Raw genomic sequence first — 26,912 nt, forward strand, 5'->3', positions numbered from 1 at the left:
TTGCCTGGCACCAAATGTCAGGCTCACCAGTCAATAGTTCCTGGATCATCCCTGGAGCCCTTTTTAAAAATGGGTGTCTTATTGGCCACCCTCCAGTCTCCTTCGAAGTTAAGTGCTACTACCTAATGGCATAAGCCCGTCTTCCTCGGAAGGAGAAGGTAGGCTGAGAGCAGTATGAAGGGGTTTAGGACAATTACATACCTGGACATGCTTACGAGGACTCCTGAGTTCGGTATTGAATGCGGCAGTCAATTCTTCCAGACAATTCTATGAGAGACTCAAGGGTATCAGGTAAATCACGAGCCTAAAATTCGTCCTTCAATCGAGGGTCTAGTCCCTCCAAGAAGATAGCAGGTACACATCCTAAGTCCCAGCCCAGTCCAAATGCCAAAGTCTTAAATGCAATCGCAGAATATGGTAATAATGGTTTGTTACTTTGCTGGAGATGTAACAGGGTAGATCCAGCAAGGGCTCGACCATCAAATACGGATTAGACGATGCCTCCCATGGGGAGGGGCCCTGGGAACCTCACCGATGGGCTAGACCCAGTAGTAAGTGGTCACAGGGGATGATGTTTTTTCACAAGGGGAAGATGCTTTATTGTACCACAAGGGCCTACCCGAGGAGCAGGCAAACATGTAGACTTCTGATACCTATGCAAGACTAAAGACGTAGAATGCTTTCCCGTGGTCGTCCGCAGAGCAGGGTAACTCGAGAACCTGACTCCAGCAAGACTGAGGTGGACAGATCCGGCAGTGGTCCACGCAGACAATACACACGAGGAGCGGGTGTCCTGAGTGGTTACAGCAAGGCAAACCCCGGAGGGTTGATAGAAGCTGAAGGGCCCCGAGCAGGTACCCAGAGCATTCTGGAATCAGTGAAGTACTCCTAAGGCCAAAGGAGGTCTTACAAGTGGGCGGCTTAGAAGTGGTCTGAATTAGCAGGCAGATAGCAGAGGCTAAGAAAGCATCGGATAGGGCCGCACAAGAAGTTCCCACCATGATGTGATGCGAGCATGGCCATAAAATGATGGACCCAATGGGTTAGCGATGACGAGACATGGTTTCTATGTTACGGATATGGCTGGATATCAGGGTTTTTGCTCCGGATAAGGTGACCATAGCTAACAAAAGGCCTAATTATTTTGTGCAAATGCAACGTACAAAAAGGGTTTACATTGGTCATGGGGTCAGCATATATGCGGAGCTCCAGGTCCGCTAAGAGAGCACATGGATGACCCTTTGTGCTACACACTGGGCTGGCACGGCCAGAGTGGGTCTCAAAGTATAGCGTGCGTCCAAAACAGTTATTACAACGGATATGGCGCTCGAGAGGCCTGAGGGCTGTTACACAGGTAATAGTAATAAGGATACAGCTTGGGGGGGGGTGAGGACTTACGACCCCACAGACCATACTTACGACCGGCATGACCTAGGTGGGTCGTCAAATAGCATGGCATGTGTCAAGAACTACGGCGCTCAAGAGTTCAAGGGTTGCTAGAGGGAAGTAATAATAAAGGACTCATAGGATCATGGATGACTGAGCCATATTTAATATGCTCCACGGGTGGACATTGGGGCATAGTAAGACAAGACAAGGCACAAGCCGCAGCTTATTCATGAAGCAGGGGACACGAGGCAAGGGTCCACCCTACCTCGTGTTTTGGCGGTTACCCGGGCAGGTTGGGCATATTGCAAGTGGTGCTGGTGACATCGCAGGACGGCGTGGTAGCCGATCAGCGCCTTGGACGGCGAAAAAGATGGGGGTGCGGAATGCACCAATGGTCGGGGGCCCAGGGATTAAGACTGCCTTGCTTGGTCCCTACGGCGGGCAGCGGTGGAGACATCCTACCGGCTCGGGCACCCAGGGAAGTTTTTCTGGATGTGTTAAATAAAAGCTGCGGCCTTATTATACCAACGACAGTTCTCTGTGTTGTTCATTGTGTATAGAGTGAATGCTTACGTGTCTAAGGAGAGTAAGAAGCCAGAAGGTAGCGACGACGGCCACGTGGGTAAATAGTGGCGGCTGCTAGAGTTATGGATATCCTCAGGCTGTTGTCTCTGGGAGGTGCAAGATCTCTCTTTAGTGTTAGGTAGAAGGACGTCCCAGAAATGCATGTTTGTTGCCTGAGACAGAATGCATGTTTTTAGGTGTTCGAGTGTGGGAGTGCTTGCTGTGCATGTACGACTGCCTGTAGCAAATGAGGATTTACATGAAGGTTATAAATCTGGGAAATACAATGTTTAAGGGTTTTCATGTTTAAAAGGGATGTGTTGTTTTGTCTATTGAAGTAAATGCTTTTTTAGCATCTTTTTCCACAGCATGGATTCGAGAACTCTCAAGAGAAGGGATCCCAAAAGTTACTTTTCCATTCCCTTCCTCTGCATGAGCAACGGAGCGGTGGCTGTCTCTCCCCACACTCCCTTCCCAGCCCTCAGAATTGTCAGACACCCTCAACCAATCACAAGGACAAAGTTAAAGTGGAACTAAATGTAACATTGCATTCGAGCCTCAGTGCCCAGGATTCTGAGATATCTGTCTCTATATTGTAGATTCATTTGATTCTCCAGTCAAAAGCCCTGTTTCTATTTACAAAATGGTCAAATCCATTCCATGTTTTCCCAGCAACTCAGTTTCTCTTTCCAGGTTCCAAATGTTTCTCTCTTCTGAAGTGTTTTGTATTTTCTCTCAGGTTCATGCACAAACATATTTCTTTCTTCCTTTGAAGTATATTAAGTCTTCTTTTACTATGGAGATGTTGTTCTTTTAAATGTAAAAAAAGAGCATGAGATGACTGGACAAGTTGTAGTAGTCAAAGTGGTTACTGAATCGTTAAAATATACAGCAGGAGTGGCTATAACTGGCATCTTGCGAGCCACATGCAGCTCGCAAGAGAAATCCAGCCTCTACCACCAACCATCTCTGCCTGCTGAATGCTGCAATCCTCTCCCTTTCTCAGCCAGATAGCTCATGGGCAGAGGTTGTAAGTTTACAACTTCCACCCCAGAAGGAAAAAGGATCGCAGTGATGTCACTTCATATCCATAACCCCCACCCCCCAAGAAAAAAAAAAAGACGACAACTGAAAACATGTCTGACTCAGGCTGCTTCAGAGCCCATCCCATGGTGGGTGAAAATGGGGCTCTGAGAGAGACTGCCTTTCAGCCTGTGTGTGTACACCTGAGTGCCTGTATCCCCCATGCACTGAAGCAAGCAAAATAGAAGCTTGTTCACAATTGGTAACCAGCAACTGGTTTTTTTTAAATAACAAAAAGACAGGCATTGCCTTCCAAAGAATGCTGCTTGAAGCATATTTTGCTCTGCACAAAGTGTTGACATTTCAGGGAAAAAAAATGTTGCGATAATGGAGACTGTTCTGTCAACCTAATGGTTGCTAAAGATAGCAGTAAATGCTTTTGGTGCCACTTAAGAGATCATACAGTAATTGATGTGCCCTTGAGAATAAGCGTCCTGCATTACTCATGGGACTGCAAGCCTCAAAATATCTGCCTGAATTAATTGATTATAAAGTCAATGGCCGGCTCTGAAGGGGGGGGGGGGGGGGGGGGATGGAAGGAGGATGTGCATGATGTTACCAAGTGTACAACTTCTACCGGCTGGATCAATAGTAACTGGGCCATCTCAACCCGGGTTCAGTCAGCCAACGAGCTCCTCGCACAGCAGCGACTGTCCCCAAAAACGGAAAACTGGAAGAGGCCAGGAAAGTCAGCCTGAACGACTCTGCCATATGCCGTGGGGACAGCATGAACTAAAACCCTTACTGGAGGCTGTTCCACACCAGTAAGTCCAGCATTCATTTCGCCCACATATTCCCCAGAAATGTAGTAAAGAATTTTATTGCCACTTTTCAACGCAAATCGGAAAAAAGAGCTTATGCAGTTACCGAATTAATCTACCAGTCAAACCATTTGTCTGCATAACTACCTTTCCCCCGTGCGGACTGATCAAGATCTAACTTGGAGTGAAGAAGACCAGCCATGCACAAAATATCAAAAGTATGCATAAAGCAAGCGTATTTCAAAACACTAACATGTCAGGATAGCACAGTCCTGCTTCCCTTTTGGCTTAAAGAGACAAAAGCTACAGGAACTTGTGATCATGCCTCTGGGGTCTTGCAGCAGAACACACAGCTCCTTCCAACCACTGAACAGAGCATGGTGATGCTCCAGACACCTGTATAATGCTAAAACGTGCTCCTCGCCTCTCATCTTGGGCCTGCTTCCAAGCCGTGTACAACCCACAACAGTTTTACAGGTTGAAATTCTACTATTTCTAGAGCACCCTCAGTGTACATGGCACCTTACAAGTGACCTGCCTGGATGCCAAACAGATAGCCACGGCACAAGGAGCGCTACGGGGCTTATATCCACCCTGCCTAGGCTCCCATAGCATCAGTGTGCACATCAATGACCTGCTGCTGCACCAGCATGGCCCCCCCTTTGGTTAAAAGAAGAACAACAATTTAGAATATCATCCAGCTCCTAACGCAGCTCCTACACTAAAAACAACATTATGTGGATAAAATTCTTAACGCTGCCCAAAAATAAAAAACTAACAATTAGAAATAAGGTAATTCTCGTCATCTGTGCAGGCACCAGAAGCACCTTTCAATCATCACACACGTGCCATTAAGTGGGAAAACACTACAGATAAAAATCTACTTTGCTGCCTGCTGTGACCTGAATTTTCCTGTGTGCATCTGGATCGATGAAGTCATGCATGTCTTTCACAAAAGGACATATCAGAGCAGATGCCAGTGCATGTAAGTGTGCCTCTGGAGAGGCTGCTCCATATTATCTATCAGTTTATTCAGCAGGGGAGAGCTCTGTGTACAGACAGTACACAGGTAGCACTGTTCTCTGCCATTCACCTAAGCCACCCCTCCTCCCCCAATCTATATTTAAAACCAAGCGCAAAGCACTACACAGACTTAAGAGACAGACACATCTGGTAGTGACACATGACTGGAGGCGACTGATCTTTGCCAATCTAACCAGGACTGTGCCTTCTCCTATTAGGGAAGCTAAATTTTATGAGCTATTTGAGTTTCAAGCACGCAATAATAATTTTTGGCCCACACTACACCTTTTTGCTGTAGAACAAGGATGTGGACTCCACTGGCACCAGTACAGCCGTTGGTCACTCAAGACAGAGAGCCTTCAATATCCACAACATTAACAAACCTTAATGGTCTACAATTCTGCTGTGGTTTCTGCATTATTGTATAGCACTGAAGATACCTATAAAGGCACTTGAAAAAAAATCTATCAGCACTGCGTACAGAAAGGTTTTGGCACTAACAAGAGAAAAAAAAAAAAAGACATGTTTGCGTTCTTGAACAGGCTTAATCCTCAAGTACTGAGGCTGCCATCACTTGACATTAGTTTTGCTAGTTTGGGCATGTAGTCATAATGCAAGTCTACAGGCTTCCTAAGCAAATTCTCTATTCTCAACTAAAAGACTGGGAGACGTTCTAGAAGTGGTCAAAAGATGTTCACAAGAATATTCTCAACTGCAACCCTGATCTACAACAGCTTTTCACAATCTTTTTCAAGCTCAAGGCACACCAACCTCTGGAAGCAGGTAGTATGGTTATGGAGAAGGACTCACGGCCAAAGGAATAGCTGGGGAAGCACTGAAAGCCTCTCCAATCTCTCATTTTAAAACAAAGGGAGAGAGAGAGGGAAGACACGCACAGGAATCCATCACAATGGATCAAGTGCAGGGAGAAAGGAGATGTCAGTGCGATGTGGGCAGCGGCTCAGTTATCTTGGCTGCTGCATGTGGCTACCAGAGCTTCTCCATTGCTGCTCCCAACACTCAGTGAGTCAAATCCATTGTTCAGTGCATGCTCTTCCTATCTCACTCAACCTGAGGATAGGACAGAGGCTGGAATAATTCCGAGGAGGCACAGTGTGCACCGCCTGTAGTACTGCACAAAGCAGGACTCAGCTATCTATGACCCGCAAACTTCCTGAAAATTCCCACACTCTGGAGTTCATCTTGCAGCTAGGAAGGAGAGGCATGAATGACTGTACATGTTCTGACAAAGGAGCTCCCAACATGATTTAGTGCCACTAGTGACTTATGTGGCATACCTGATCAGATCTAATGGCACACTAGTTGGGAAACACTGCTCTAGCAGCATGGCAATAGTTAGCATGTGAATGCTCATGAAAATCTACTGTCCATCAGGGTGTCGTGGTGATAGTCTGAGCTGCAAAAAAAAAAAAAAAAAAAAAAACGACATTGACATGAAATTGACAAAATCGGTATAAAGCAGAGTTGCTTACCTGTAACAGGTGTTCTCCTAGGACAGTAAAATGTTACCCCATGTGTGTTAGGACCAACATCATCAGATGGAGCCTGGCACACAAAACTTATGTCAAATTTTCTGAAACTTTGACTGTGCATACTGAGCATGTCCAGCATACCTTATTCCACGCATCCATACGGGGTTCCTCTTCAGTTTTGTAACGTAGGATTGCGATAAAATTTAAAACAAAAAAGTAGGAGAAACCAAACTTCGCGGGGTGGCAGGTGGGTTTCATGACTAACATCCTGCTGTCCTAGAACACCTGTTACAGGTAAGCAACTCAGTTTTCTCCTAGGACCAGCAGGATGGTAGTCCTCACACATGGGTGAATCCCTAGCTACAGGCTGCTCCCCAACACAAAAGAGGGGACAAACAAGCACCAACTAGGTGCCAATGGGCACAACCACCACAGTGCTGTTGGTAATAAAAGGGGAAACAGCTTAAACTCAAACAATGGGCCCTAGGCAGGGAGAGTTGGGTTTTAACCCTCAGAGATTCCAAAGGACACACTGGCCAAACCTACTGTCATGTCAACCATCCCTATCCAGACAGTAGTGAGATGCAAATATGTGGAGAGAACTCCATGTGCAGCCCTGCAGGTCTTCTCCACGGGAACTGCTCGCACGTGGGCCACTGACGTTGCCATGGCTCTAATAGAATAAGCCTTGACATGACCCCCAAGTTGCAGTCCTGCCTGGGCATAACAGAAGGAGATGCAGTCTGCTAGCCAACTGGATAGTGCCTGTTTGGCAATGGCAACTCCCAACCTATTCCTATCAAAAGTAATAAAAAGCTGGGTGGTCTGTCTATGGGCTTCTGTCCGCTCCAGATAGAAGGCTAAGGCTCTCTTGCAATCCAAACTGTGTAGTGCTGGTTCACCTTGGTGAGAATGGGGCCTAGGAAAGAATGTTGGCAAGACGACTGACTGGTTAACATGGAAATCTGTCACCACCTTAGGCAGGAATTTAGAGTGGGTGTGCAAGACCACCCTATCATGATAAAATTTGGTATAAGGTGGATAAGTCACTAAAGGACTGGAGCTTGCTAACCCTGCATGCTGAAGTGACTGCCTCCAAAAGTATGACCTTCCAGATCAGGTACTTCAGGTCACAAGAGCGCAGAGGCTAAAAAGGAGCTTTCATCAGCTGAGCTAGCATCACGTTGAGGTCCCAAGACACCGAGGGAGGCCTTAACTATTGGCTGTACAGAGAGGAGTGCACCATCTACACCTCAGTGGCATGCGCCAATTGCACTGAGATTAAATCTAATGGAGGTGGTCTTCAAGCCAGCCTCCGGTAAGTGTAAAAGATAGTCAAACAGTTTTGCGTGGGGCAGGAAAGCAGATCTAGACATAGAAAGCCTTCTCCATTTTAGTCCATAGTATTTCTAGTGGAAGGCTTTCTGGAAGCCACTAGTGCCTGAGACACATTCTCAGAAAGATTGAATGACTGCATGATCAACCTCTCAACATCCAGGCTGTGAGCGACAGGGCCTGGAGGTTGGGATGCCGCAGTCTGCCCTGATCTTGCATGATGACATCTGATCTCCAGATGGACAACTCCCGAAGGAGCGGAAACCAAATCTGTCTCAGCCAATGAGGATCATAATCCCTCGGTCCTCGTGAAGCTTCGAGAGAGAGTCTTCATGACTAGAGGATTCAGAGGATATGCGTACAGAAGACCCCTGGCTCCAATGTCGGGCAAAGGCATCCGAGGCTGGTTTGCCGTCTGACCTGTACAGGAATTAGAACAGAGTCACCTTCCTGTTGCAGGGGACCGTGAACAAGTCCACATCCAGGCTACCCAGAAGCAGAAGATCCGATTTACTACCCCCCTGGTCCAGAGACCACTCATAGGGTCTGAAGGCACGACGCGGTCTATCCGCTATCACATTCTCCGTCCCAGCCACATTTATTTATTTGCTTTTATATACCGACATTCAACAAGTGTTATCACATCGGTTTACATGGAAACGAGATAACTGGGTTACATTGTAACAAGGGTGTGGAACTTGGAGAACATAACGGGGGAGAGTAGTTTAACAAGCTATTAAGGATAACTAACTTATCATCATTTAGGTATATAGAGGCTCATATCATCATTTAGGTATATAGAAGCTTAATATTCTGTGATAATTGTGTTTCAAAGTATGGCTTGAGTCTTGGGGGGGGGGGGGAATGGGAGGGAGTGAGATGAGTGTTGGAGGTCCTTATTATGTTGTGAAGGCTTTTTGGAAGAGCAATGTTTTTAGCTTCTTTTTGAAGGTTTGCGTTGTTGGTTTGTGTCTTAGGTCTGTGGGGAGGGTGGTTCCATAGGGAGGGTCCGGCTATGGAGTGGGCACATTCCCTGGTTCATCTGTGGTGGGCTAGTTTTGGGGAGGGGATGGTGAGAAGGCCAGTGTTTGTGGAACGTAGATTCCTTTGTGATGTTTGGAAGCGTAGCATGGGATTCATCTATTCTGTTTTGTTGCTGTATAGTGCTTTGTGGATGAGGTACAGGGTTTTGTATTGTATCCTATAAGGGATCAGGAGCCAGTGTAGTTCTTTGAGAATTGGGGAGATGTGATCTGATCTTTTGCAGCTGGTGAGAGATCTTGCTGCTGTGTTTTGTAGGAGTTGAAGTGGTTTGAGGGTAGAAGCTGTTAGGCCTAGGAGTATGGCATTGCAGTAGTCTAGTTTGGAGAACAGGAGAGCTTGTAGTGCTGTTCTGTAGTCTTGTGGGTGTAGGAGGAGTTTGATTTTTTTTTTAGGACTTGGAGTTTGAAGAAACCTCCTTTAATTGTGGTGTTTATGTGCTTCTTTGAGGTTTATTTCGATGTCTAGATACATAGCCCTGAGTACCATCCCGTGGGACAGGGCCCAGGACCAGACCTGGACCGCTTCCCGACACAGAAGGAACGGCCCTGTACCTTCCTGCTTGTTGACATACAGACACCCAAATTGTGATGTGGTATCAGGACAATTTTGCTGGACAGCCAATCTCTGAAAGCCCAGGAAGTACCGGGACTAGAATCCCTGCCCTCTTTGCCTTGGTGGGACAGGCTCGACTGCTCTGGCAGTTAAGAGGGCAGAGAGTTCCCATAACAGTACCACCTGATGTGCTATTGGCCCCCAAAACAGGCAAGGGGGGCAATTTGATGGTACACCCAATAGGTTTAATTAATACCCTTGACAGAGCACACAGAACCCACTGGTCTGAGGTTATACTTGGCCACCAGTCCACAAAGAACTGTAGCCTGCCCTGGACCCTAGGTCTTGGGTACAAGTGGCTGGCTTATGCTCCCTACAATACAGTCAAAGCCCCATCCCGGGATTTGGCTGGAGAGCCTGCTGAGGCTTGGGAGCCTTCTGTTGCTTGGGACGACCACTTGAGCTCACCCTCTGCAAACAGGAATGAGTGGCTGGAGGACAGCACTTACTATGGCGGTAGAAAGACTTCCTCTGACCTTGCCTCGCAGACCTCCTGTCTGAGGAGGGCAGGTCTCATGGTGATTCTGCAACTAGGCCACTGCATTCCTCACCTTGTCTCTGAAGAGATTCTCTTCTATGCACAGCAAGTCAGCGAGTCTTTCCTGTACTTCCAGTCGGAGATCCGAGGCCCGCAGCCATGCCATTCTGTGGGAGCAGGTTCCCGCTGCAGACACTCTCGATGCCAACTCGAGAACATCGTAGGTTGAACAAACCTTAAGTTTTCCAAACCACAGGCCTTGATGCCCCAGCGGTCTGAAGAGGTCTCTTATTGCTGTCGCGGCAGTCGCTTGGCAGCCTCTTGCACCTGCTTCCAGAGGTTGTACGAGTATTGGCTCATGCACAGCTGGTAAAAGGCAAATTGGGCAATGAGCATGGCCCCTTGCAACACTTTCCTCCCAAGCATGTCCATCGCTCTATGATGCTTGCCTGGGGGCGCAAGGCATGGGTCCGAGAGTGCTTGGCCTTTGAGAGAGCAGATTCGACCACTACCAATTGGTGTGACAGCTGACTGTTCTTGAATCCGGTAGCCTGTTGGACAGAGGTAAACCCCATCCGCTTTCCTGTTGATAGGAGCTACTGTGCTCCCAGATCCTCAGAAGCAACTCAAAGATTTTGTGCACCAGGACTGCCACAATTTCTTTAGGAGCCTCCACGAACTGAAGGATTTCCAGCATCCTATGTCTGATATCCTTCTCAGTCATTAACTGAAAAGGGATGGCCTCAATCTTCGCGGGTTTTGTTCGGGTGATGGTGAAGACCTCTGGAAGAGACCTCCTCTGCTCATCTGGAGGAGACTGTTCTGAAGGGAGACCTTCCAAGTCCTCAGAGGAGGATTCCGCAGTATCATCCCCCTGGGGGTCACACAGGGCCTCATCCTCCCTGCAGTTCACAGGAGATGGAGCCCTGGGTGCTCATCCTTCATCCAGAGGCATGGGCATTGGCGGCACCAGTTCCTGCTCCAGGCAAAGCTGGACCGAGGGCTGTAGGCCTCTGTATCCAACCGGGCATCAATGGGCTCCCAGGAACCAGCGCCAGCTGGTTAGTAACACACCGATAAGCACACTGAGCCATTCCAGCAGAGCAAGTGCTGGCAGTGGCACTGTTTGTGCTGCTGGTTCAATGCCCTGCAACACCCGCTGCACCGCCACCTGGACCATGCGCTCCAGCTCCTCTTCGAAAGTTTATGATGCCAAAACAGACTGGGAGGCAGGAGGGTTGGCCAAATCTTCCTCTGATTCCCGAGGTGGATTGGCGACTGGAACCAGGACCGGTGGAGACCTTCACAGACCCCCGGCATCGATGGAGGATGGAAACTCCTCTCTGGAAGATGTACTAGGCCAGATTGACAAACTAAAGAGTAGCAAATCACCTGGACTGGATGGTATACATCCTAGGGTACTGAAGGAACTCAAAAATGAAATTTCTGATCTATTAGTTAAAATTTATAACCTAACATTAAATCATCCATTGTACCTGAAGACGGAGGGTGGCCAATGTAACCCCAATATTTAAAAAGGGCTCAAGGGGCAATCCGGGTAACTGTAGACCAGTGAGCCTGACTTCAGTGCCGGGAAAAATAGTGGAAACTATTCTAAAGATCAAAATTGTAGAGCATATAGAAATACATGGTTTAATGGAACACAGTCAACATGGATTTACCCAAGGGAAGTCTTGCCTAACAAATCTGCTTCATTTTTTTGAAGGGGTTAAACATGTGGATAAAGGTGAACCGGTAGATGTAGTGTATTTGGATTTTCAGAAGGCATTTGACAAAGTCCCTCATGAGAGGCTTCTAAGAAAACTAAAAAAAGTCATGGGATAGGAGGCGATGTCCTTTCATGGATTACAAACTGGTTAAAAGACAGGAAACAGAGTAGGATTAAATGGTCAATTTTCTCAGTGGAAAAGGGTAAACAGTGGAGTGCCTCAGGGATCTGTACTTTAGGCAATATTATTCCCTAATCAAACTAACACTCCTTCAGGAGTGGGATACAAGCACATATAACATTTAAACACCTCTTATTATATACTGAACAATTTTTATTCTCTTAGAACAATTTCAATAACATACAAAAGTATAATTCACATCTCTCAAGCATTAGTTATACAATGTGTCAAAAACATTTAATATTACAATTAAAAAACCTTTTATCACTCACACCCAAAAATACTCAATCATACTTACACTTCACTCATAAAATTATTAAATTGATACTCCCACAAATATTCACAAAAGTATTACTCAGTGTTACTCCTAATTTCATCATACTCTATCTTGTCTTACTCAATGTGTCCTACCTTCGATACATTTAGTTTCTAAATATAACCCCAACACAATTCTTAGTATACTTCTAATAAATCCTGTTGACAACGAATACCCGTTACAATTGCTCCTGACAGGGCCCTTGTTTTGCCCGATGGCTTCTTCAGGGGAATCTTGAATATGGTGTTTTGCAAAAAATGACTCATTGGTAAGAATTTATTTCCACACTTATTATGCTCACAGGTTCAAAATTCCCATTAAACCCATTTGAAGCTGTGAGCGTCCCAGACGGAGAGCAATGTTGAATGGCTAAGAGTTGAATCAATTTTAGCGTGGAGGTTAATCGCCTGGTGATATCGTGTAATAGAAGAAGTTGTGTCGGGAGACAGAAAAAACAGCTGGTAGCATTTTGGAAGGAGCGGTTAACTTTCTTTTTGAAAAGCAGGAAAGAACATTTGAAAGAAGGGAATGAAAAACCCGGTGAAGTTTTTGAAGGATATAGAAGAGTGATAGTGTCAAGCATTAAAGTGGTCGTGGGGTTCAAGTGTATCAATAAGCTACTCATATGAGAAGTATACTAAGAATTGTGTTGGGGGTATATTTAGAAACTAAATGTATCGAAGGTAGGACACATTGAGTAAGACAAGATAGAGTATGATGAAATTAGGAGTAACACTGAGTAATACTTTTGTGAATATTTGTGGGAGTATCAATTTAATAACAATTTTATGAGTGAAGTGTAAGTATGATTGAGTATGTTTGGGTGTGAATGATAAAAAGTTTAATTGTAATATTGTTTTTGACACATTGTATAACTGCTTGAGAGACGTGAATTAGGAAGGGAATGGTTAATAAAACAGAAAATGTCATAATGCCTCTATATCGCTCCATGGTAAGACTGCACCTTGAATACTGTGTACAATTCTGGTCGCCACATCTCAAAGATATAGTTGCAATGGAGAAGGTACAGAGAAGGGCAACCAAAATGATAAGGGGGATGGAACAGCTTCCCTATGAGGAAAGGCTGAAGAGATTAGGGCTGTTCAGCTTGGAGAAGAGACGGCTGAGGGGGATAGGTATTTAAGATCATGAGAGGTCTTGAACGACTAGATGTGAATCTGTTATTTACATTTTCAGATAATAGAAGGACTAGGGGGCATTCCATGAAGTTAGCAAGTAGCACATTTAAGACTAATCGGAGAAAATTATTTTTCACTCAAAGCACAATTAAGCTCTGGAATTTGTTGTCAAAGGCTGTTAGGTGAATTAGTGTAGCTGGGTTCAAAAAAGGTTTGGATAAATTCTTGGAGGAGAAGTCCATTAACTGCTATTAATCAAGTTTACTTAGGGAATAGCCACTGCTATTAATTGCATCAGTAGCACGGGATCTTTTTGGTGTTTGGGTAATTGCCAGGTTCTTGTGGCCTGGTTTGGCCTCTGCTGGAAACAGGATGCTAACTTGATGGACACTTGGGCTTACCCAGCATGGCAATTTCTTATGTTCTTAGGGATGGACAGGGTGGAATCTGGGACAGATAAAGGCAAGAGAGAGGGAGGACTTGGACTGAAGAATGGGAGGAAGTAAAAGAAAGGGTTGGGGAGGGAGTGGGCTCTAGGATCTGGCATGAAGGGAGGTTCTAGGATATGTGGAATATAATCCAAGATCAAGGGAAGGAGGATTTGAATTGCAGTGGGTGGAGGAGAGGAAGGTAGTGTCCCTAACATGTTATGGTGCTGCTTCTCCTTGCATCTCCTCTGTAACATCCCATCCAATATCCATCACACACACACAAGCTCCTCTCACTCATGCCCAGACATACTTCCCCTAGCCAATCCCCCTGCCTCTCTCCCCACCCTCCAATATCTAATCAGCCACTCCTAATCTCCCCATAATGGTCCCCCCCCTTGCTCTATTTGCTGGAGGCACTTCTGTTCCCAGCATGCCGCCTGGAGGGGGAGGAGCCAGATCAGGAAACAGGGGAGTGTTCTCTGCTGAATGAGATTCAGTACAACTGAAAGGCAGTAATCTTCAACCAGCATGCTGCCCTCTAGATTACTACTGTCCTAGGTACAGGCCTATGGACAAATCCAGGCCTGCCCAGAACAGCTTAGAGGGCAGAGTGCAGGCACAGCTGACAGGCAGGAGCAGGGCTCTGTAATCTAGAACCTGGGTAGGAGAGACATTCTTTTCCATGTCTCACCTGTCACTATCTTTCTCAGGGCTGAAGAACCCAGCAAAAAAAAAAAATAATAAAAAAATAAAATCCCATTTTGCAATGACCATAACAGCTAACTTTTCAAAAGGTCCCCCCCCCAATGGACATGCAGTTAACGGGGAAAACTGTAAAACACTGGGCTATACTAAAAAAAAAATAGAAGCCGCACCGCAAACTACGAGCACGAAAGAATCACCAGCCGCGTACAAACGGGCAGTTCACCCACACCTGACTTGGTCAATATAATAATAATGAGGAGGAGCTGCTCGATACTCTCCTAACCTTAGGTCAAGCTATGAGGCAAAGCACCTAATGCAAAGCCGCGTCAGCTCAGTCACTGCCCTCCAGCGCGAAAGGGCAAAGTCGACTTCCTGGGACAAGAGATGCTGCAGGTTCTCGTTCTACTGACGCCAGCCGTACAGCCTGCAGCCCCTCCTCCTCCTATTATGACGCACACAGAGCGGGACCGGGGAGGGGAGGGGGGGGGGGTCAGGAGACGCCGGCACGCGCCCCCCACCCCCAGGTTGACGTCACAATCAGCCGCTCCCCCCGCCCCTTGGTTACTCACAGCTTCAGCTCCTCGTAGGCCAGCGCCATGCCCCTTGCCTGCTCTCTTTCTCGCTTGTCCGCAGCCCACGATTCCAGATCACCGGCCGGAAACACAGCGGCCGGGGCGGCGACAAGCCAGGGACGGAACACCAAGCAGGACAAACTGGATGAAAACCTCCACTCAAGCCCTTCTTCCGCCGCGCCTCCTCCTCTTCCACCTTAAACCAACCCCGCCCTACTCTCCGCCCATAGGGCCCCTCCAGTTTGCGCATGCTCATTGTGGGCGATAACGTGCGGGTGTGCTGTTCGCTTTTGATCGTGCTCTTCTGAGCTAATAAAAGAAAAGCAGACAAGGGGCCGGGGACAAAAGCGGTTGCTGCTGAATTGAAACTACGGAGGGTCCCCGCCCGCCACCCTTTGATGTCAGGGATCTAGATTTCTCGCTCCGGGCCAGCATTCTGTGCAGAATTTAGGACCCGGTGTTAGCGGTGCAGTTGATACTTTTTTTGTCCCGCACCTGTCGCTTCATACACTAGGGAAAAGTAGCCACCGAAAGGCTGCAAGGTGGTGTGCTGCAATGTGTTGCAGACGCCCACCGGGTTTTGAGGGGTGTTGCGTGTTCGAATGATCAAAAGTACAGGCATGAAGAGGGAAAATGATTTACTTGCACGTTGTTTTCCGAGGTGGGGATGCGGGATTGATGATGTAATAGTTGAAGTTAATGAAATATAGGGGGCGCAAGCAACCTAGACAGAGGGGCCAGTGGCGCAATGGATAACGCGTCTGACTACGGATCAGAAGATTCTAGGTTCGACTCCTGGCTGGCTCGAAAACTTTTTTTTCGAATTGAATGAGTTACTGTTTAATTTGTATGCGACTGTTTAGTTTGTGTGCGGCTATGTGTTGTAAGTCCTGTAGATTACATTTGTTTTGAAAGATGCTGATTTCTGCAGTGATAGCTACAGAGAATCTATGCACACGTGGACACCTGGATTATTAAAACGTTACACCTTTATCTCTCTTGGCGCTCCTAAATATGTGCAGTCCAGTTTATATGCTGTATATTTCCAAGTTGTTAAAAATATGTACAGTAAGAGTTTTGAATGTTACTGGAGCATATACAAAACTGATACATTACGTTAAACTCAGATCAGATACATTCTATTAATGAGGGACAAGAATGAAGAGGAAGAACAGGGTTTTTCATAGGGCCAGTGGCGCAATGGATAACGCGTCTGACTACGGATCAGAAGATTCTAGGTTCGACTCCTGGCTGGCTCGGATGTTTTTGTTGTAGTATTTTAAATTCTCAAAAGCAGTCAACTTTATGAATTACTTATCCTTGTATCAGTAACAAGCCTATTGTCTAGTTTGTTTTTCTGAGTGCTCCTGCTTTACTTTCCAGAAAATACTTTGTGCAGCATCTCCATGTTTAGTATTTCTGTGCATATGCTGCAAAATTGTAGATTTAGAAATTTCAGGCAAACCAAGCTACACTGCCAATATGTGTTTATGTAAATCTGTTGCCTTGATTTCCTGGAACTAGGTTGCCTATTGTCAGTAATTGTCTAGTAGTTTTAGGTGTGCATTATTTGTTAAATAAAATGTTAAAAAAGCATTAAATTAAGACAGAATTTAACTTTGGAGTATAAGCTGACAAGTATTTTGCTAAAAGGCTCTAAACTGAAGTGTGAATTGCTTAAATTCGGGAATAAATATATTTCCTAAAATATGGTGCATGGAAATGTATGTCCACTCTAGTGCCGCTTCTAAGTATGGTATCATATTTCCCTATGTTGATGTTTCCCAACCAGTTTGCCATGGCACTTTAAGCTCTGACCAGGTGTGCCACGGAAAAAGCCACCACTGCCTGATTCTCCTGGGCTTTGCTCTTAACACCTCCCATCAAGCCACTAACAGTGGCTCTTAAACATGTAACAGATTCTTTCTAAGAACATGTGTAATCATGTGTTATGGGAGTCTCTGTTTAGTGGACCCTTGGGCCGACCTGCTGAAGACTGGGAAAGGTGGACAATGTCTCTAATGAATAGCAGGCCGGGAGGCAGATGTTCAGGCAGGACGTAGATGCTCTTCACCCTGGAAGCTGGTACTCCCCTGGGAGGAGCCCGTAGGAGCCCAACCGCTGGGACTTAGGTGGCTTCACCTTTGGAAGCCGAAGCCCCCCCCGGGAGGAGCCCGTAGGGGCCCGGCCGCTGGGACTTAGGCAGGTTGTGGATCAGGACAGGTAACTGGAACCAGACTAGGACAGTAGCAATACTGTAACTGGGCTCGGGTTCTGGAACCAGGCAGGAACTGTAGCGAGACTGGTACTGGAACCAGGCAGGAACTGTAGCAAGACTCGGGTACAGAAACCAGGCAGGAACTGTAGCAAGACTCGGGTACTGGAACCAGGCAGGAACTGTAGCAAGACTCGGGTACAGAAACCAGGCAGGAACTGTAGCAAGACTCGGGTACTGGAACCAGGCAGGAACTGTAGCAAGACTCGGGTACAGAAACCAGGCAGGAACTGTAGCAAGACTCAAGTACTGGAACCAGGCAGGAACTGTAGCAAGACTTCGGTACTGGAACCAGGCAGGAACTGTAGCGAGACTCGGGTACTGGAACCAGGCAAGAACTGTAGCGAGACTCTGGTACTGGAACCAGGCAGGAACTGTAGCAAGACTCGGGTACTGGAACCAGGCAGGAACTGTAGCAAGACTCAGGTACTGGAACCAGGCAGGAACTGTAGCAAGAATCTGGTACTGGAACTAGGCAGGAACTGTAGCAGAACTCAGGCACTGGAACCAGGCAGGAACTGTAGCAAGACTCGGGTACTGGAACCAGGCAGGAACTGTAACTGACAAGCAGGAACCAGGCAGGCACTGTAGCTGGCAAGCAAGAAGTAAGCAGGCACTGTAGCAGGAACAGAGCGACGAAGCAAAGTGAATCACTCCGGGGCACAGCGCAACAGGAAACTGGGAGGCTAACCCGTTGCAAGGCAAAGACTGGATGGCCGCGGCCGACTTATCAAGGCCACGGCATCTGACGTAAGGAGTTGGGCGGAGTCACCACTGGCGGGAAACGGCCTAGAAAAGCGCGCGAGCGCGCCTAGGAGCCAGGCATCCATGGGAGACCTCGCAGCGGCGCAGTCCCAGCGGGGACGCCGCCAAACAGGCCGCAAACCAGGCCTCTGGAAGCGGGAGCAGGTCCGGGAGCCCGGAGGTAAGGGCCTGGCCGCGGTGCTCGCAGCCAGAACCGCGACATCATGCATTTCTTTTCTTCCTAGCTACAGCATTAATTTTGGAGTATGGTAATTAATGGCAGCATACCGGGCATGGCTCACACAGTACCTCCTCATCTTACCCCTCCTGAACTTTCTTCATTGAGTCCAACCAGGGCCAATGCATAAAATGTGCATTCAGGCCCATGCACAGCTATAGCCATATTTGAACGCTGATTTTGTAAGCATAAACCTTACTGCTGATGCAACAAGGAGTTTTACACTCACCAAATGTGCATTCTAAAATGTGCCTTCGCTTGAAAATCCTATGCAAATGAGGGCATTAGGTAATATCCAGGGTTTCCTAAGACTGCAAACTTAACTTCTGGTCAAGATGGAGTTAAGTATCCAGCACTACTGTGGTGGCACTTAAAACCCTCTAAAAAGTAAAAAAAGAATTCTGAACTTGGGCTTACCATCACCACATAGCTGGATAAATTTATGCTTATCCAGATAAGTGGCTGCAGGCTAACGGATCTGCATTAGCCTTTCAGGGATGCCTCCTCCTTTCCCAAGTTAAAATTTGAGTTTGGCCTGTGCACATTTTACAATCAATCTGCTTTCCTAGACTCCTAATGCGTTTACATAGCATTAGCTTACTGCATCAGGAGTTAAACATTTTTTCTTAGCATCCAGTCAGATGAAACCAGAACAAGTGGGTTATACACTCCTACCAGCAGATGGAAACAGAGCAAACTGACATCACAGTATATATATACCCCTGCAGTGACCTCAGTCCGCCAGTATTCTCCATCTCCAGCAGTTGGTGAATGTACATATCCCCCACTGGGGATTGCTTGAGGTTTAAGAAGGAGATTTGAAGAAAGAAAATTAACGCCCCACTCTCCTGTGGTGATACCAAATGGTCCCTTCCCCAACTGAGAATTCCTGAGGTGATTTCTATGGTCCTTCACAGTTCTGCCTTGATCCGGTAGCTGAGTTTCCCTGTGTGGACTTAGCTGCTTGAGCAGCTGAAAGGCAGCAGGTGCAGGAAGCCGAGCGTGGCGGTGACAGCACATGCCCTCTCCCCCCACAGCAGGAGACCGTCTCTGTGCTCAGCCAGGTAAGGCTGAGCTCTGGTTTTATGTAACAAAGAAAAAGAAAAAACAGAGACTTAGGGGGAGGTTTTTACTGTGCAGGGCTTCCTCCTCCCAGTTTCCGAGCTCAGTGCGCCGTTCCAACATTCGCCCCGCTCCATGGGAGATCAAGGGACGTGGGCAGCCTCGCAAGTTGAGCAGTCTCTGTATGCAAGAGTGCGTCAGTCCGCATTAACACTGGAAAAAGTAGCACAAGAAATCAAACTGAAGAAGCACAAATATTAATCTACTAATTTTGACATTCAGGAACTCTCATCCTTTTCAGTAGCACCAAACTCTCCTACAGCCCGGCATGGAACAATTTTTCAGCAGGGGCAGGGAAACCAGTCTAGTCTCTATAAGCATGCCTTACTCTATGTGTAAGCATCCACAGGCATTGAAGGCCCCCAAGGGATGGTTTTCTACAGTTGCACCATGTCTCCAAACCAAACAGGCAACCTGGACAGTGTTCCTTGAAATGATGTAGGGATCTTGGATGCCTGGATTGATTCAAGAATGCGTGTTTCCACAATGGAATATTCCACAGAGCACCCCATGGAGATGAGTCAGTCAAAGGGTACAGTCATGTCTTGTCTTTCTCTTTTCCTTTAAAATTGTTGAAAGGAGGAAATAAAGAAAAGCATGGGCTCTGAAACTGTCTGAGAAAAATGTGTGTAAGGAATCAGTGGCCATCTTAGACCCCATGTATGTTCTGTTACTTATGTTCAGTTTGCAGGAATCTATCGCTGTTACTTTTCATCAGATGTGTTTGTATGCTATAAATCCTTGAAAGAATATGCTCCTTTTTGTATCAAATGATAGGAAAGGAAGCCAAATATTTGATAGGATAGAAATGACACTATAAAAGGCTCAGGAATATTTCACATTATATGCTTCTGGGATTACCCTTGTCTAAACCCCTCTTCTGGCAATGAAAGTTTTTTCAAATTTTCAGTAGCACTACAAAGGGGTAATATTAAGCGAACCAGTTGGTTGGTACCGTGAAAGAAAAAATAAATGGTTTGAGCAATAAAATAATTGAATTTCAATAATGCCACCCAGTCTAATCTTTAGATTAAAACAGTTTGCTTACTTTGGTTTTCAGAAGTTTAACTCAATGCAAGCTCTTTGCGTGTCCTGTGCCCTCTCCTGTCTTCTTTTTCAAGCTCACTTTTCAAATTTGTTTCCAAATATGTGTCTGGACTCCTCTTACCATCTTTCCTTTCCCCTTTCTGTGTCTGATATGCCTCTCTGCTTCATTCGCGTTGATCATCACTGAGTGAAGCACAGAAATCAGTCGTATTTTAGTTCTTGAATGTGAAACTTTTCTTTGAACAAAGCATTCATTGTTGAAATCTATGGCGAAATTTGTAGAATGAATATCTGACTTAAAAACGTATTCAAGTGATAACACTATCTATACTACAATAGTGTAGGCCACCTGTGGCAATAAGGAGGGAAGTAGGTATGAGGCATGATATTTGTGCAAGTGGGCCAGTGGCGCAATGGATAACGCATCTGACTACGGATCAGAAGATTCTAGGTTCAACTCCTGGCTGGCTCATGCTATCTTTCTCTTCTTATGCAAGTTTGCTATTTAGAAGAAGATGATAAGAATAGTGAATACAAGCAGAAATATTTATTCTACCATTCCCCGCGCAAAAGGAAGAAGTGTAGTTATGCAAACTGAAGGTGATAATTACATTTCCATAGAAAAAAATAGAAGTAAAGCACTTTATTAAGCTTCTCTTTTAAGTTCAAGGCCTCAAAATTGGAACTGCAAAATCCAAGAATTAACAAACTCATGCAAATCCAAGGTGATGATTACATTTCCTTACAAAAAAAAAAAAAGTAAAGCATTTTATTAATCTTCTCTTTTAAGTTCAAGGCATCAAAAGTGGAACTGCATGATCCAAGAATTAAATAAAAAACTCAATTTATAGAAATCAAGTATAGTACTACAAGGCGCATTAAGGGTAAAAAACTAGTAGTGTATGGAAGAGTGCGTCAGTCCGCATTAACACTGGAAAAAGTAGCACAAGAAATCAAACTGAAGAAGCACAAATATTAATCTACTAATTTTGACATTCAGGAACTCTCATCCTTTTCAGTAGCACCAAACTCTCCCACAGCCCGGCATGGAACAATTTTTCAGCAGGGGCAGGGAAACCAGTCTAGTCTCTATAAGCATGCCTTACTCTATGTGTAAGCATCCACAGGCATTGAAGGCCCCCAAGGGATGGTTTTCTACAGTTGCACCATGTCTCCAAACCAAACAGGCAACCTGGACAGTGTTCCTTGAAATGATGTAGGGATCTTGGATGCCTGGATTGATTCAAGAATGCGTGTTTCCACAATGGAATATTCCACAGAGCACCCCTTGGAGATGAGTCAGTCAAAGGGTACAGTCATGTCTTGTCTTTCTCTTTTCCTTTAAAATTGTTGAAAGGAGGAAATAAAGAAAAGCATGGGCTCTGAAACTGTCTGAGAAAAATGTGTGTAAGGAATCAGTGGCCATCTTAGACCCCATGTATGTTCTGTTACTTATGTTCAGTTTGCAGGAATCTATCGCTGTTACTTTTCATCAGATGTGTTTGTATGCTATAAATCCTTGAAAGAATATGCTCCTTTTTGTATCAAATGATAGGAAGGAAGCCAAATATTTGATAGGATAGAAATGACACTATAAAAGGCTCAGGAATATTTCACATTATATGCTTCTGGGATTACCCTTGTCTAAACCCCTCTTCTGGCAATGAAAGTTTTTTCAAATTTTCAGTAGCACTACAAAGGGGTAATATTAAGCGAACCAGTTGGTTGGTACCGTGAAAGAAAAAATAAATGGTTTGAGCAATAAAATAATTGAATTTCAATAATGCCACCCAGTCTAATCTTTAGATTAAAACAGTTTGCTTACTTTGGTTTTCAGAAGTTTAACTCAATGCAAGCTCTTTGCATGTCCTGTGCCCTCTCCTGTCTTCTTTTTCAAGCTCACTTTTCAAATTTGTTTTCCAAATATGTGTCTGGACTCCTCTTACCATCTTTCCTTTCCCCTTTCTGTGTCTGATATGCCTCTCTGCTTCATTCGCGTTGATCATCACTGAGTGAAGCACAGAAATCAGTCGTATTTTAGTTCTTGAATGTGAAACTTTTCTTTGAACAAAGCATTCATTGTTGAAATCTATGGCGAAATTTGTAGAATGAATATCTGACTTAAAAACGTATTCAAGTGATAACACTATCTCTACTACAATAGTGTAGGCCTCCTGTGGCAATAAGGAGGGAAGTAGGTATGAGGCATGATATTTGTGCAAGTGGGCCAGTGGCGCAATGGATAACGCATCTGACTACGGATCAGAAGATTCTAGGTTCAACTCCTGGCTGGCTCATGCTATCTTTCTCTTCTTATGCAAGTTTGCTATTTAGAAGAAGATGATAAGAATAGTGAATACAAGCAGAAATATTTATTCTACCATTCCCCGCGCAAAAGGAAGAAGTGTAGTTATGCAAACTGAAGGTGATAATTACATTTCCATAGAAAAAAATAGAAGTAAAGCACTTTATTAAGCTTCTCTTTTAAGTTCAAGGCCTCAAAATTGGAACTGCAAAATCCAAGAATTAACAAACTCATGCAAATCCAAGGTGATGATTACATTTCCTTACAAAAAAAAAAAAAGTAAAGCATTTTATTAATCTTCTCTTTTAAGTTCAAGGCATCAAAAGTGGAACTGCATGATCCAAGAATTAAATAAAAAACTCAATTTATAGAAATCAAGTATAGTACTACAAGGCGCATTAAGGGTAAAAAACTAGTAGTGTATGGAAGAGTGCGTCAGTCCGCATTAACACTGGAAAAAGTAGCACAAGAAATCAAACTGAAGAAGCACAAATATTAATCTACTAATTTTGACATTCAGGAACTCTCATCCTTTTCAGTAGCACCAAACTCTCCTACAGCCCGGCATGGAACAATTTTTCAGCAGGGGCAGGGAAACCAGTCTAGTCTCTATAAGCATGCCTTACTCTATGTGTAAGCATCCACAGGCATTGAAGGCCCCCAAGGGATGGTTTTCTACAGTTGCACCATGTCTCCAAACCAAACAGGCAACCTGGACAGTGTTCCTTGAAATGATGTAGGGATCTTGGATGCCTGGATTGATTCAAGAATGCGTGTTTCCACAATGGAATATTCCACAGAGCACCCCATGGAGATGAGTCAGTCAAAGGGTACAGTCATGTCTTGTCTTTCTCTTTTCCTTTAAAATTGTTGAAAGGAGGAAATAAAGAAAAGCATGGGCTCTGAAACTGTCTGAGAAAAATGTGTGTAAGGAATCAGTGGCCATCTTAGACCCCATGTATGTTCTGTTACTTATGTTCAGTTTGCAGGAATCTATCGCTGTTACTTTTCATCAGATGTGTTTGTATGCTATAAATCCTTGAAAGAATATGCTCCTTTTTGTATCAAATGATAGGAATGGAAGCCAAATATTTGATAGGATAGAAATGACACTATAAAAGGCTCAGGAATATTTCACATTATATGCTTCTGGGATTACCCTTGTCTAAACCCCTCTTCTGGCAATGAAAGTTTTTTCAAATTTTCAGTAGCACTACAAAGGGGTAATATTAAGCGAACCAGTTGGTTGGTACCGTGAAAGAAAAAATAAATGGTTTGAGCAATAAAATAATTGAATTTCAATAATGCCACCCAGTCTAATCTTTAGATTAAAACAGTTTGCTTACTTTGGTTTTCAGAAGTTTAACTCAATGCAAGCTCTTTGCGTGTCCTGTGCCCTCTCCTGTCTTCTTTTTCAAGCTCACTTTTCAAATTTGATTTCCAAATATGTGTCTGGACTCCTCTTACCATCTTTCCTTTCCCCTTTCTGTGTCTGATATGCCTCTCTGCTTCATTCGCGTTGATCATCACTGAGTGAAGCACAGAAATCAGTCGTATTTTAGTTCTTGAATGTGAAACTTTTCTTTGAACAAAGCATTCATTGTTGAAATCTATGGCGAAATTTGTAGAATGAATATCTGACTTAAAAACGTATTCAAGTGATAACACTATCTATACTACAATAGTGTAGGCCACCTGTGGCAATAAGGAGGGAAGTAGGTATGAGGCATGATATTTGTGCAAGTGGGCCAGTGGCGCAATGGATAACGCATCTGACTACGGATCAGAAGATTCTAGGTTCAACTCCTGGCTGGCTCATGCTATCTTTCTCTTCTTATGCAAGTTTGCTATTTAGAAGAAGATGATAAGAATAGTGAATACAAGCAGAAATATTTATTCTACCATTCCCCGCGCAAAAGGAAGAAGTGTAGTTATGCAAACTGAAGGTGATAATTACATTTCCATAGAAAAAAATAGAAGTAAAGCACTTTATTAAGCTTCTCTTTTAAGTTCAAGGCCTCAAAATTGGAACTGCAAAATCCAAGAATTAACAAACTCATGCAAATCCAAGGTGATGATTACATTTCCTTACAAAAAAAAAAAAAGTAAAGCATTTTATTAATCTTCTCTTTTAAGTTCAAGGCATCAAAAGTGGAACTGCATGATCCAAGAATTAAATAAAAAACTCAATTTATAGAAATCAAGTATAGTACTACAAGGCGCATTAAGGGTAAAAAACTAGTAGTGTATGGAAGAGTGCGTCAGTCCGCATTAACACTGGAAAAAGTAGCACAAGAAATCAAACTGAAGAAGCACAAATATTAATCTACTAATTTTGACATTCAGGAACTCTCATCCTTTTCAGTAGCACCAAACTCTCCTACAGCCCGGCATGGAACAATTTTTCAGCAGGGGCAGGGAAACCAGTCTAGTCTCTATAAGCATGCCTTACTCTATGTGTAAGCATCCACAGGCATTGAAGGCCCCCAAGGGATGGTTTTCTACAGTTGCACCATGTCTCCAAACCAAACAGGCAACCTGGACAGTGTTCCTTGAAATGATGTAGGGATCTTGGATGCCTGGATTGATTCAAGAATGCGTGTTTCCACAATGGAATATTCCACAGAGCACCCCATGGAGATGAGTCAGTCAAAGGGTACAGTCATGTCTTGTCTTTCTCTTTTCCTTTAAAATTGTTGAAAGGAGGAAATAAAGAAAAGCATGGGCTCTGAAACTGTCTGAGAAAAATGTGTGTAAGGAATCAGTGGCCATCTTAGACCCCATGTATGTTCTGTTACTTATGTTCAGTTTGCAGGAATCTATCGCTGTTACTTTTCATCAGATGTGTTTGTATGCTATAAATCCTTGAAAGAATATGCTCCTTTTTGTATCAAATGATAGGAATGGAAGCCAAATATTTGATAGGATAGAAATGACACTATAAAAGGCTCAGGAATATTTCACATTATATGCTTCTGGGATTACCCTTGTCTAAACCCCTCTTCTGGCAATGAAAGTTTTTTCAAATTTTCAGTAGCACTACAAAGGGGTAATATTAAGCGAACCAGTTGGTTGGTACCGTGAAAGAAAAAATAAATGGTTTGAGCAATAAAATAATTGAATTTCAATAATGCCACCCAGTCTAATCTTTAGATTAAAACAGTTTGCTTACTTTGGTTTTCAGAAGTTTAACTCAATGCAAGCTCTTTGCGTGTCCTGTGCCCTCTCCTGTCTTCTTTTTCAAGCTCACTTTTCAAATTTGATTTCCAAATATGTGTCTGGACTCCTCTTACCATCTTTCCTTTCCCCTTTCTGTGTCTGATATGCCTCTCTGCTTCATTCGCGTTGATCATCACTGAGTGAAGCACAGAAATCAGTCGTATTTTAGTTCTTGAATGTGAAACTTTTCTTTGAACAAAGCATTCATTGTTGAAATCTATGGCGAAATTTGTAGAATGAATATCTGACTTAAAAACGTATTCAAGTGATAACACTATCTATACTACAATAGTGTAGGCCACCTGTGGCAATAAGGAGGGAAGTAGGTATGAGGCATGATATTTGTGCAAGTGGGCCAGTGGCGCAATGGATAACGCATCTGACTACGGATCAGAAGATTCTAGGTTCAACTCCTGGCTGGCTCATGCTATCTTTCTCTTCTTATGCAAGTTTGCTATTTAGAAGAAGATGATAAGAATAGTGAATACAAGCAGAAATATTTATTCTACCATTCCCCGCGCAAAAGGAAGAAGTGTAGTTATGCAAACTGAAGGTGATAATTACATTTCCATAGAAAAAAATAGAAGTAAAGCACTTTATTAAGCTTCTCTTTTAAGTTCAAGGCCTCAAAATTGGAACTGCAAAATCCAAGAATTAACAAACTCATGCAAATCCAAGGTGATGATTACATTTCCTTACAAAAAAAAAAAAAGTAAAGCATTTTATTAATCTTCTCTTTTAAGTTCAAGGCATCAAAAGTGGAACTGCATGATCCAAGAATTAAATAAAAAACTCAATTTATAGAAATCAAGTATAGTACTACAAGGCGCATTAAGGGTAAAAAACTAGTAGTGTATGGAAGAGTGCGTCAGTCCGCATTAACACTGGAAAAAGTAGCACAAGAAATCAAACTGAAGAAGCACAAATATTAATCTACTAATTTTGACATTCAGGAACTCTCATCCTTTTCAGTAGCACCAAACTCTCCTACAGCCCGGCATGGAACAATTTTTCAGCAGGGGCAGGGAAACCAGTCTAGTCTCTATAAGCATGCCTTACTCTATGTGTAAGCATCCACAGGCATTGAAGGCCCCCAAGGGATGGTTT

At 44.3% G+C, this 26,912-nt stretch overlaps 1 protein-coding gene and 6 non-coding genes across 9 annotated transcripts in view; 6 read left to right on the top strand and 1 right to left on the bottom strand.

Moving 5' to 3' along the window:
* SACM1L (SAC1 like phosphatidylinositide phosphatase) overlaps positions 1-15,041 on the bottom strand; it is a 92,213-nt gene extending 77,172 nt beyond the window's left edge. The window contains exon 1 of one of the 3 annotated variants that reach the window (XM_029589465.1): positions 14,853-15,041. In XM_029589465.1, coding sequence (XP_029445325.1) covers positions 14,853-14,881 — 29 coding nt within the window. In that variant the 5' untranslated portion in view covers positions 14,882-15,041. Of the gene's footprint in view, positions 1-14,566; positions 14,697-14,852 lie in introns of those variants that run through there. The other 2 variants (XM_029589467.1, XM_029589466.1) reach the window with 2 other exon arrangements.
* Positions 15,042-15,589: 548 nt separating this feature from the next.
* Positions 15,590-15,662, top strand: TRNAR-ACG. Its single transcript has one exon. It is a non-coding gene; the product is annotated as a tRNA-Arg (tRNA).
* A 379-nt stretch (positions 15,663-16,041) lies between these two features.
* TRNAR-ACG lies at positions 16,042-16,114 on the top strand. The gene has a single exon. It is a non-coding gene; the product is annotated as a tRNA-Arg (tRNA).
* Positions 16,115-20,680: 4,566 nt separating this feature from the next.
* On the top strand, positions 20,681-20,753 carry TRNAR-ACG. The gene has a single exon. It is a non-coding gene; the product is annotated as a tRNA-Arg (tRNA).
* Positions 20,754-22,505: 1,752 nt separating this feature from the next.
* Positions 22,506-22,578, top strand: TRNAR-ACG. Its single transcript has one exon. It is a non-coding gene; the product is annotated as a tRNA-Arg (tRNA).
* A 1,753-nt stretch (positions 22,579-24,331) lies between these two features.
* TRNAR-ACG lies at positions 24,332-24,404 on the top strand. The gene has a single exon. It is a non-coding gene; the product is annotated as a tRNA-Arg (tRNA).
* A 1,753-nt stretch (positions 24,405-26,157) lies between these two features.
* On the top strand, positions 26,158-26,230 carry TRNAR-ACG. Its single transcript has one exon. It is a non-coding gene; the product is annotated as a tRNA-Arg (tRNA).
* Positions 26,231-26,912: the final 682 nt, after the last annotated feature.

The sequence above is a fragment of the Rhinatrema bivittatum genome, chromosome 2, assembly GCF_901001135.1.
Source record: "Rhinatrema bivittatum chromosome 2, aRhiBiv1.1, whole genome shotgun sequence".
Lineage (NCBI taxonomy): Eukaryota > Metazoa > Chordata > Amphibia > Gymnophiona > Rhinatrematidae > Rhinatrema > Rhinatrema bivittatum.